This window comes from Bombina bombina, chromosome 8 (assembly GCF_027579735.1).
Source record: "Bombina bombina isolate aBomBom1 chromosome 8, aBomBom1.pri, whole genome shotgun sequence".
Lineage (NCBI taxonomy): Eukaryota > Metazoa > Chordata > Amphibia > Anura > Bombinatoridae > Bombina > Bombina bombina.
The window spans coordinates 273658917-273672209 of record NC_069506.1 but is presented as its reverse complement, the minus strand read 5'-3'; the positions used below and the strand labels follow the sequence as shown (position 1 = coordinate 273672209).

Sequence of the window (13293 nt, the reverse complement as noted above, 5' to 3'; positions counted from 1 at the left end):
GGGTATCTTTCTTCAACGCTTGACTGCCTTTTACCTGCCACTTCTTGACAGAATCCCTATGGCACTCCAGCGCGTGTGTGTGACGACCTTATCACCTTCTTCCGGGTTCCGGTCCGATCGCCGTGTGACGTCAGTGAGGGGGGGCGTTTAAACTGGGGATAATGATCACTTGCGTCCCCAGATGCCGTTCTTCTAGGGAGTACGTTATGCCGCTGTTTGATGAAAAGTTCATCTGTGCCTTACTCATGTTCTCTGAAGCAATTAACAAATGTAGAGCTGTAGGCACCAGTTTGAACAATCGATTATCCTTTACAGTATTTAGGCAATAAAACGATACATGGAAAAAAGGTTATAACAGTGCATAACCCCTCAGGCTTATTTGCCTGAGGGGTTATGCACTGTTATAACCTTTTTTCCATGTATCGTTTTATTGCCTAAATAAAGGATAATTGATTGTTCAAACTGGTGCCTACAGCTCTACATTTGTTAATTATGTCCAGATAAGGTGGCGTGTGGTCATAGCTTGATTCGGAAACATCAGGACTGACTTATGTAACAAGTCAGTCCTGATGTTTCTGAATGGATCGTACAATTACAGTAGTTGAGCTGAGGGAAGAAAAATACTGTACGTACACAGGAAGTTACTGTACAGGAAGTTACAGGACAGTGCGTACTGCATACATTACCTGTTCTGTACTGTACAGTGTTTTTGTACCCTGCAACAATGCCTCCCAAAAACAAATCTGCCTCCCAAACAAGTGCTGATGATACAGCAAAAAAAAAAGAAAAACCATCACCATGGAAATTAAAGTAGAAATAATAAAGAGATCAAAGAGAGGTGAAAATCCATCATCCATTGGCAAAGAATTGGGTTACAGTAGGTCAACAATTGCAACAATTTTAAAAGATAAAGGTAGAATAATGGACCATGTGAAAGGCTACACCCCAATGAATGCTACAATTATTACTAAGCAACGCAGTGGTTTAGTTATCCAGAAGGAAAGGCTGCTGACAATTTGGATAGAAGACCAAAATCAGCATAATATACCTATCAGTCTTTCTTTAGTGCAAGAAAAGGCTTGAAGCATTTTTAATGATTTAAAAGCTACAGGTACACCTCATACAGCAATTGAAGGTGTTTGTAATGATGAATTTGTTGCAAGTAGGGGTTGGTTTAATCGCTTTTAAAAAAGAGCAAATTTGCATAATATTAAAGTTCAAGGTGAAGCAGCGAGTGCCGATGCAAGTGCTGCAAGTGATTTTAACAAGATATTGGAAGATATTATTGAAGATGGAGACTATTTGCCAGAACAAATCTTTAATGTAGACGAAACTAGCTTGTTTTGGAAAAAAATGCCTGAGAGGACATACATTTCAAAAGAGGAAAAAAGTGCACCAGGACATAAGGCATCAAAGGACAGGCTGACTTTATTACTTGGGGGTAATGCATCAGGGGATTTAAAGCTCAAGCCTTTGCTAGTGCATCGCTCCCTAAATCCGAGGGCACTACGTAATGTCACCAAGGCATTTCTTCCTGTTATTTGGAGGGCAAATTCAAAGGCTTGGGTTACATTGGCACTCTTTGAAGAATGGTTTTTGAACCATTTTATCCCTGCTGTTGAACGTTATTGCTTAGCCAAAAACATTCCTTTTAACATTCTCCTTCTTGACAATGCCCCTGGACATCCAACCACTTTAGATGACATGCACCCCAATGTAAAGGTGGTATTTCTGCCCCCCAACACCACATCACTTATTCAGCCAATGGATCAGGGAGTCATAGCCTCCTTTAAGGCCTATTATTTACGGAGAACATTCTCACAAGCTGTCAGGGCTACCCAAAATGATGAGATGACCTTAAGGGATTTCTGGAGAAATTATAACATTTATGATGCCATCAAAAATATTGCTGATGCTTTGAATGAAGTGAAAGAGACAAATATGAGAGGAGTTTGGAACAAATTGTGCCCCCAATTGATACAATAATTTCTGGGTTTTACAGATGATGAAATCGCCAAAACCAGGCAAACTGCGGTTGCTATGGGTAATCAACTGCAGTTAAACATCACTGAAAATGATGTCATCAAGGTTCTCGACTCCCATAGCCAGGAACTAACCAATGAAGACCTAATGGAACTAGACCAGGAGATAGAACTGAGGGAAGAAGCCCAGGACATAGAAACTCCACAATTGAAAAAGTTTCTTACAAAAGAGTTAGCTGATGCTTTTCGTCTTATTGAAGCAGGAATGGCAAAGTTAGAGGCGCAAGATTCTGATACAGAGAGGTTTGCAAAAGTTTACCGTACAGTTACTGAAGGTCTGAAATGCTACAGGGCTATTTATGATGAGAAAAAGAAAAGCTCTATACAAACCTCCCTTGATGCCTACTTCAATAAATGAACTCCAGTAGCAAAATCCAACTCTCCAACAAGTTCATCATCCTCTACCAAGATTGTTTAAGGTTGTACTGCAATACAGTACACTATATTTGAAAATGTTTGTTTAAGGTTGTACTGTACAGTACTGTACTGTACAATACCTGTATTTGAAAATGTTTAAGCATTTACATGCACAGTTAAAAATAAATAATATATTAAGACAAACATCTGTCCAAGTTGCATTTGTTGCATTTCCTGAGTAGAACGCCATTCAATTTAGTTCTGGTGAGTATGGTATGGGGTTAGAGCCACTTGAGGTTTCACTGCTGTCTGTATCCTCATTAGAAAGATTGTTTCGCTAGAGTTTCACCTAAAAAAGTGCCTGTTCTGACTTACATACAGATTCAACTTAAAAACAAACCTACAGTCCCTATCTTGTACGTAACCTGGGGACTGCCTGTATATATATATATATATATATATATATATATATATACAGCCCCATAGCTATATCTATCCCTCAGCTATACTGTATATACAGCCGCTTAGCTCTCTCTATATATATATATATATCACTCAGCTATATATACAGCCACATAGCTATAGCTAACCCTTAGCTAAATATACAGCCCCCAAACTATATTTATCCCTCAACTATATATACAGCCCATAACTATAACTATCCCCCACCTAGATATTCAGACCCATATCTATATTTATCCCTCATTTATATTTACAGCTCAAAAGCTATATCTATCACTCAGCTATATATATACAGCCCAATAGCTATATATATATATATATATATATATCCCCATAGTTATATCTATCTCTCTGCTATATATATAGCCTCATAGCTATATCTATCCTCTCTCTCTCTCTCTCTAAGCTATATAAACAGCCCCACAGCTATTTCTTTCCCTCGGCTAAATATACACCTCCATAGCCATACCTATCCCTCAGCTATATATACAGCCCCATAGCTATATCTGTCACTCAGCTATATATACAGCCCCATAGCTATATCTGTCCCTCAGCTATATTTAGAGCCGCATAGCTATATCTGTCACTCAGCTTTATATACAGCCCCATAGCTATATCTGTCTCTCAGCTATATATACAGCCCCATAGCTATATCTGTCCCTCAGCTATATTTAGAGCCGCATAGCTATATCTGTCACTCAGCTTTATATACAGCCCCATAGCTATATCTGTCTCTCAGCTATATATACAACAGCCCAATAGCTGTACCAATCACTCAGCAATATCTATCTCTCTGATATATATACAGCCCAATAGCTATGTCTCTCCCACATATATATATATATATATATATATATATATATATATATATATATATATATATATATACAACCCCATAGCTATATCTCTCATATATATATATATATATATATATATAAATTCCACAAAGTTACAAAGATAGCGTCAGCACTGTTTCTTTTAAAAACATCCTTTCTTTATTACATTGACGTTTCGAGTCAAGTAGACCCTTAATCAGGCTACAGACAGTAGTTACCCACTTCCTTATATATCACCTGTATGCAAATTACTTGTAATTAACCATTTGACTCTCATACCTGAGTATGCTGTGATAGTACCCCCTACTGGACAGGTTTTGAAAACGTTTTTTTTTTTTCTTTTTCTTTCATATTATCTATCATAGACTATTCATTATTCTCATGACCTAGTGGGGGGTGGATAACAATCAGATTACAATAACATATAATATACACTCATAAAAACATGTATAAAAACAAATGAAGATCGAATATAGGGGTTTTAAGGTGTTGTATCCACCATACTTCCCTTTTCTTAAGTAATAGCTCTCTATTACCTCCTCTCCTCTGTTTGGGAATATGGTCTATCACCTGAAATCTAAGTTGGCTAACAGAATGAGTGAGGTGGCGCAAAAAATTGCTATTCCCAATGTGAGTATTAAAATTTTTTAAAAAATAGTGGGATATTGTAAATTTTAATACTCACATTGGGAATAGCATTTTTTTGCGCCACCTTACTCTACATACTATTTCTAAGCTATTGGGATAACAGTTTTAAGGTGAGCAATTATTCCCTACCAATCTCGCAGTCTACTCTATTTCCTATATTTGGCTAACAGAATGACCTGCTGACAAAAAATGTGACAAAACAGGAAGGGTTGTGTCCTTGCATCTGATGGAAGATTTATGGGCACTTATTCTATCTTTTATGGGGTGTATCGTTTAACCCACATAGACCCGCCCACATGGATATTTCAAAATATACACTACATAGTCTGTGTCACAAGTATAAAGGCCATTGATCTCTCACCTCTTTTTGTCATTAATTTGTGCAATAAACTTGCCTTTAATCATAGAGTTACATTGTGCACAGCTTAGGCAGGGATATGACCCTTTGTTGGCAGTAGTTAAATCATTTATTGGGTAACATCTGTTAGTACCAACATCAGCCTTTACAACCAGGTCCCTGATATTTTTTACTCTTTTGTAGGAATTAATAGGTGGTTCACAGAATTCTGTAAACCACCTATTCCTGCAAAAGAGTAAAAAATATAGCTGAGGGATAGGTATGGCTATGGAGCTACAGTGGGGAAAAAAAGTATTTAGTCAGCCACCAATTGTGCAAGTTCTCTCACTTAAGAAGATGAGAGAGGCCTGTAATTTTCATCATAGGTATACCTCAACTATGAGAGACAAAATGTGGAAACAAATCCAGACAATCACATTGTCTGATTTGGAAAGAATTTATTTGCAAATTATGGTGGAAAATAAGTATTTGGTCACCTACAAACAAGCAAGATTTCTGTCTCTCACATGACTGTATCTTCTTCTTTAAGAGGCTCCTCTGTCCTCCACTCATTATCTGTAATCATGGCACCTGTTTGAACTTGTTATCAGTATAAAAGACACCTGTCCACAACCTCAAACAGTCACACTCCAAACTCCACTATGGTGAAGACCAAAGAGCTGTCGAAGGACACCAGAAACAAAATTGTAGCCCTGCACCAGGCTGGGAAGACTGAATCTGCAATAGGCAAACAGCTTGGTGTGAAGAAATCAACTGTGGGAGCAATAATTAGAAAATGGAAGACATACAAGACCACTGATAATCTCCCTCGATCTGGGGCTCCACGCAAGATCTCACCCCATGGTGTCAAAATGATCACAAGAACGGTGAGCAAATATCCCAGAACCACATGGGGGGACCTAGTGAATGACCTGCAGAGAGCTGGACCAACGTAACAGAGGCTACCATCAGTAACACACTACGCTGCCAGGGACTCAGATCCTGCAGTGCCAGACGTGTCCCCCTGCTTAAGCCAGTACATGTCTGGGCCCGTCTGAAGTATGCTAGAGAGCATTTGGATGATCCAGAAGCGGATTGGGAGAATGTCATATGGTCAGATGAAACCAAAGTAGAACTGTTTGGTAGAAACACAACTTGTCGTGTTTGAAGGAGAGAGAACACCATACCTACTGTGATGCATGGGGGTGGCAACATCATGCTTTGGGGCTGTTTCTCTGCAAAGGGAACAGGACGACTGATCCGTGTACATGAAAGAATGAATGGGGCCATGTATCGTGAGATTTTAAGTCAATCCTCCTTTCATCAGCAAGGGCATTGAAGATGAAATGTCGCTGGGTCTTTCAGCATGACAATGATCCCAAACACACCGCCTGGGCAATGAAGGAGTGGCTTCGTAAGAAGCATTTCAAGGTCCTGGAGTGGCCTAGCCAGTCTCCAGATCTCAACCCCATAGAAAACCTTTGGAGGGAGTTGAAAGTCCGTGTTGCCCAGCGACAGCCCCAAAACATCACTGCTCTAGAGGAGATCTGCATGCAGGAAAGGGCCAACATACCGGCAACAGTGTGTGACAACCTTGTGAAGACTTACAGAAAACGTTTGACCTCTGTCATTGCCAACAACGGATATATAACAAAGTATTGAGATGAACTTTTGATATTGACCAAATACTTATTTTCCACCATAATTTGCAAATAAATTCTTTCCAAATCAGACAATGTGATTGTCTGGATTTGTTTCCACATTTTGTCTCTCATAGTTGAGGTATACCTATGATGAAAATTACAGGCCTCTCTCATCTTCTTAAGTCGGAGAACTTGCACAATTGGTGGCTGACTAAATACTTTTTTTCCCCACTGTATATATACAGTATATATAGCTATGAGCTATGGGGCTGTATATATAGCAGCGAGGTAGATATAGTTATGGGGCTATATATATATATATATATATATATATATATATATATATATATATATATATATATATATATATATATATAATAAAAGTGAAGTATGGTGGATACAACACCTTAAACAAAGATTACAATCTTCATTTGTTTTTATAAATGTTTTCATGAGTGTATATTATATGTTATTGTAATCTGATTGTTATCCACCCCCCATTAGGTCATGAGAAGAATGTATAGTCTATGATAGATAATATGAAAGAAAAAGAAAAAAACTTTTTCAAAACCTCACCAGTAGGGGGTACTATCACCGCAAACTCAGGTATGAGAGTCAAAATGGTTAATTACAAGTAATTTGCATACAGTTGATATATAAGGAAGTGGGTAACTACTGTCTGTAACATGATTAAAGGTCTACTTGACTCGAAACGTCGCTGTTTTATCCTCATGTTGCTGTAATAAAGAAAGGATGTTTTTACAAGAAACAGTGCTGACGCTATCTTTGTAACTTTGTGAAATTATATATGAGAGGTTGGCAGGCCTCTCCAGCATGCGTGCACTTTGACACCTTACCATTTAAAGATTATTGCACTGGGAAGTGTATCAGTAAGGGTGCTGCACTCGCCATGTCTGCTTGAGATATATATATATATATATATATATATATATACAGCCACATAGCTATATCTATCCGTCAGCTATATAAACAGCCCCTGTGACAGACACCAGCTTCCCTGACTGGGTAGCTCCGCCAAAAGGGTCCTTCCTGTATCTGGAAGCTGTAGCTGTAGAGCGGAGAAAGTGATTTTAGCAAGAGCCCACCCTAATAACCAGAAAAGACCAGTATTAAGATGAAACACGAACAGACTTTATTGGGAAAACCACACAGCTTATATATACATTCTCATCTTGATAAGAGCCTTATCTGATCCCGCCATTCCCGCCCCTCCAGACATGCTGGTGTCTCCATAGGAGCCATAGTCACATAGAGATCCCCACAGTATCTAGGTTGCGGTTTCTGGGTGATCCTAGGGGAGCGATCCCTGGCCCTTCCAGGGTGTCATTGGAAAGCCCTTGGTCCCCAGATGCCACATTCCAAAAAGCAACATGATTCGTTACTGGGGACCGGAGCGGCAGCCTGGCAAAGTTATTGAGGTGGGGTGTCCAAAACCACCGGTTCCAGGTGAGCTCCCCCTCAGCAATCACTCCAACCCTTCTCCACTAAAGGCACAACAAATCCCCAAAATCCCCCGGCCAGCTGGGAAGGAGCTAATTGGCAAGAGATCAGCTCTTTTCAAGATGAAGTATAAGCAGTGAGAACACAAGAAGGAGGGAGTTTGTGGCACACAGTAATCCACAATGGTCCAGAAAACAGGGCAAAGCATGGTACTTCAGGTAGGAGGGGGGTGGAGTTATGTAACCTTGGAGGCCTGGTATTCGTGACAGCCCCATAGCTATATCTCTCCCTCAGCTTTATATACAGCACCATAGCTATACCTATCCCATTTATATATATATATATATATATATATATATACAGCCCCATAGCTAAATCTGTTCCTCAGCTATATATACAGTGCCATAGCGATACCTATCCCTCAGCTATATATACAGCCCCATAGCTATATCTATCCCTCAGCTATATACACAGCACCATAGCTATACCTATTACTAATATATATATATATATATATATATATATATATATATATATATATATATATATATATATATATATAGGTCAATGAAGTGAAAAGTTCACACAACCGCTAAACATAAAAGCAAACACTCTAAATATGATACCTCTAGCCCGTATTAATTTAAGTCCAGTAAAGGCTGATAAAGAAACTCTGAGAAAGCTCAGACCTTGGCCATCACAAGCGGTGTCCGTGTAAAAATATGTGCGGTATCTGAATGGGTCCGTGCAGGACAACCCGTGCCCACCACAGCCTTAGCTGCGCCCACTCACCGCTACCTTCGTGTCTCCAGGGACTCGGTTACACAGGGATAGTTAGTCCATCCGTTCCGTCAGAGGCAATCCACAAGACGCTTGGAGGCGCGTCCGCCCACGTGGTGTCCACCAGCCAATCAACGCCCGTCTCAAGCACAACCGGGCTATTCCTACACCAGGGTAGAAAGTTCTTAAACGGGGCTCAGAGTATAGAGTGTGCAAGCTTCCCTTCGCTCATGGAAGTCCTGGAAATGTATAGGCTTTAAATAACAGAAGTCTCCAGAGCGAAGTAAAATCCAAAAATACTTATTTATAATCCACTTGTGGTAAAATAACATGGAAGTACCAAAAGCACTTAAAAAGAAAAAAAAACGTAAGCCTGTTGCTTTTTAAGTGCTTTTGGTACTTGCATGTTATTTTACCAAGTGGATTATAATAAAGTATTTTTGGATTTTACTTCGCTCTGGAGACTTCTATTATTTCAAGCCTATATATATATATATATATATATATATATATATATATATATATATATATATATATATATATATATATATATATATATATATATATATATATAGCGTCATATCTATACCTATCCCTCAGCTATATATACAGCCCCATAGCTGTATCTATCCCTCAGCTATATATACAGCCCCAGAGCTATATCTATCATTTAGCTATATACACAACCCAATAGCTATACTTATTCTTCAGATATATATATATATATATATATATATAGCCCTATAGCTGTAGCTCTCCCTCAGCTATAGTCCATAGCTATACCTATCTTTCAGCTTCATATATAGCCACATAGCTGTATCTCTCCCTCAGCTATATATACAGACCCATACCTATATCTCAAATCAATGTTCAGCTACCTCAGCACTACATTAGCCACACAGCTGTTTATTCAGCTACCTCAGCAATACATTCCTTACCCAGCTGTATATTCAGCTACCCTTAGCACTACATCCATTACCCTGCTGTGTATTCAGCTACCTAAGCAATACGTTCATCACCCAACTGCATATTCAGCTACCTCAGCACTACATTCATTACCCAGCTGTATATTCATTACCCAGCTGTATATTCAGCTACCTCAGCACTACATTCATTACCCAGCTGTATATTCAGCTACCTCAGCACTACATTCATTACCCAGCTGTATATTCAGCTACCTCAGCACTACATTCATTACCCAGCTGTTTATTCAGCTACCTCAGCAATACATTCACTACCCAGCTGTATATTCAGCTACCTCAGCAATACGTTCATCACCCAACTGCATATCCAGCTACCTCAGCACTACATTCATTACCCAGCTGTATATTCAGCTACCTCAGCACTACATTCATTACCCAGCTGTATATTCAGCTACCTCAGCACTACATTCATTACCCAGCTGTATATTCAGCTACCTCAGCAATACATTCATTACCCAGCTGTATATTCAGCTACCTCAGCATTACATTCATTACTCAGCTGCATATTCAGCTACCTCAGCAATACATTAATTACACAGCTGTATATTCAGCTACCTCAGCATTACATTCATTACCCAGCTGTATATTCAGATACCTCAGCAATACATTCATTACCCAGCTATATATTCAGCTACCTCAGCAATACATTCATTACCCAGCTGTATATTCAGCTACCTCAGCAATACATTCATTACCCAGCTGTATATTCAGCTACCTCAGCATTAGATTCATCACCCAGCTGTATGTTTAGCTACCTCAGCATTACATTCATTACCCAGCTGTATATTTAGCTTCCTCAGCACTGTATTCATCACCCAGCTGTATATTTAGCTACCTCAGCAATAGATTCATTACCCAGCTGTATATTTAGCTACCTCAGCACTATATTCATTACCCAGCTGTATATTCAGCTTCCTCAGCACTATATTCATCACCCAGCTGTATATTTAGCTACCTCAGCAATACATTCATTACCCAGCTGTTTATTCAGCTACCTCAGCAATACATTCATTACCCAGCTGTATATTCAGCTTCCTCAGCACTACATTCATCACCCAGCTGTATATTCAGCTTCCTCAGCACTACATTCATCACCCAGCTGTATATTCAGCTACCTCAGCAATACATTCATTACCCAGCTGTTTATTCAGCTACCTCAGCAATACATTCATTACCCAGCTGTATATTCAGCTTCATCAGCACTACATTCATCACCCAGCTGTATATTCAGCTTCCTCAGCACTACATTCATCACCCAGCTGTATATTCAGCTACCTCAGCACTACATTCATTACCCAGCTGTATATTCAGCTACCTCAGCAATACATTCATTACCCAGCTGTTTATTCAGCTACCTCAGCAATACATTCATTACCCAGCTGTATATTCAGCTACCTCAGCATTAGATTCATCACCCAGCTGTATATTCAGCTACCTCAGCATTACATTCATTACCCAGCTGTATATTCAGCTACCTCAGCAATACATTCATTACCCAGCTGTTTATTCAGCTACCTCAGCAATACATTCATTACCCAGCTGTATATTCAGCTACCTCAGCATTAGATTCATCACCCAGCTGTATATTCAGCTACCTCAGCATTACATTCATTACCCAGCTGTATATTCAGCTTCCTCAGCACTATATTCATCACCCAGCTGTATATTCAGCTACCTCAGCATTACATTCATTACCCTGCTGTATATTCAGCTACCTCAGCAATACATTCATTACCTAGCTGTATATTCAGCTATCTCAGCATTACATTAATTACCCAGCTGTATATTCATCTACTTCAGCACTACATTCATCACCCAGCTGTATATTCAGCTTCCTCAGCACTACATTCATTACCCAGCTGTATATTCAGCTATCTCAGCAATACATTCATCACCCAGCTGTATATTAAGCTATGTCAGCACTACATGCATTACCCTGCTGTATATTCAGCTACCTCAGCAATACATTCATTACCCAGCTGTATATTCAGCTATCTCAGCACTACATTCATCACTCAACTGCATATTCAGCTACCTCAGCATTACATTCATAACCCAGCTGTATATTCAGCTACCTCAGCACTACATTCATTACCCAGCTATATATTCAGCTACGTCAGCATTGCATTCATTACCCAGCTGTATATTCAGCTACCTCAGCAATACATTCATCACCCAGCTGTATATTCAGCTACCTCAGTAATACATTCATCACCCAGCTGTATATTAAGCTATGTCAGCACTACATGCATTACCCTGCTGTATATTCAGCTACCTCAGCAATACATTCATTACCCAGCTGTATATTCAGCTATCTCAGCACTACATTCATCACTCAACTGCATATTCAGCTACCTCAGCATTACATTCATAACCCAGCTGTATATTCAGCTACCTCAGCACTACATTCATTACCCAGCTGTATATTCAGCTACCTCAGCAATACATTCATTACCCAGCTGTATATTCAGCTACCTCAGCATTAGATTCATCACCCAGCTGTATGTTTAGCTACCTCAGCATTACATTCATTACCCAGCTGTATATTTAGCTTCCTCAGCACTGTATTCATCACCCAGCTGTATATTTAGCTACCTCAGCAATAGATTCATTACCCAGCTGTATATTTAGCTACCTCAGCAATACATTCATTACCCAGCTGTATATTTAGCTACCTCAGCACTATATTCATTACCCAGCTGTATATTCAGCTTCCTCAGCACTATATTCATCACCCAGCTGTATATTTAGCTACCTCAGCAATACATTCATTACCCAGCTGTTTATTCAGCTACCTCAGCAATACATTCATTACCCAGCTGTATATTCAGCTTCCTCAGCACTACATTCATCACCCAGCTGTATATTCAGCTTCCTCAGCACTACATTCATCACCCAGCTGTATATTCAGCTACCTCAGCAATACATTCATTACCCAGCTGTTTATTCAGCTACCTCAGCAATACATTCATTACCCAGCTGTATATTCAGCTTCCTCAGCACTACATTCATCACCCAGCTGTATATTCAGCTTCCTCAGCACTACATTCATCACCCAGCTGTATATTCAGCTACCTCAGCACTACATTCATTACCCAGCTGTATATTCAGCTACCTCAGCAATACATTCATTACCCAGCTGTTTATTCAGCTACCTCAGCAATACATTCATTACCCAGCTGTATATTCAGCTACCTCAGCATTAGATTCATCACCCAGCTGTATATTCAGCTACCTCAGCATTACATTCATTACCCAGCTGTATATTCAGCTACCTCAGCAATACATTCATTACCCAGCTGTTTATTCAGCTACCTCAGCAATACATTCATTACCCAGCTGTATATTCAGCTACCTCAGCATTAGATTCATCACCCAGCTGTATATTCAGCTACCTCAGCATTACATTCATTACCCAGCTGTATATTCAGCTTCCTCAGCACTATATTCATCACCCAGCTGTATATTCAGCTACCTCAGCATTACATTCATTACCCTGCTGTATATTCAGCTACCTCAGCAATACATTCATTACCTAGCTGTATATTCAGCTATCTCAGCATTACATTAATTACCCAGCTGTATATTCATCTACTTCAGCACTACATTCATCACCCAGCTGTATATTCAGCTTCCTCAGCACTACATTCATTACCCAGCTGTATATTCAGCTATCTCAGCAATACATTCATCACCCAGCTGTATATTAAGCTATGTCAGCACTACATGCATTACCCTGCTGTA

The 13293-nt window shown here is 39.5% G+C and overlaps 1 protein-coding gene across 3 annotated transcripts in view; it reads left to right on the top strand.

Annotated features, from left to right (window-relative positions):
• The window catches only part of CADM1 (cell adhesion molecule 1), a 636874-nt gene that overhangs the window by 547771 nt on the left and 75810 nt on the right, over positions 1–13293 (top strand). Inside the window, exon 10 of one of the 3 annotated variants that reach the window (XM_053691374.1) lies at positions 2003–2603. The exons of the other annotated variants lie outside the window; for them this stretch is intronic. Coding sequence (XP_053547349.1) covers positions 2003–2400 — 398 coding nt within the window. The 3' untranslated portion in view covers positions 2401–2603. Of the gene's footprint in view, positions 1–2002; positions 2604–13293 lie in introns of those variants that run through there. 3 annotated transcript variants of the gene reach the window in all.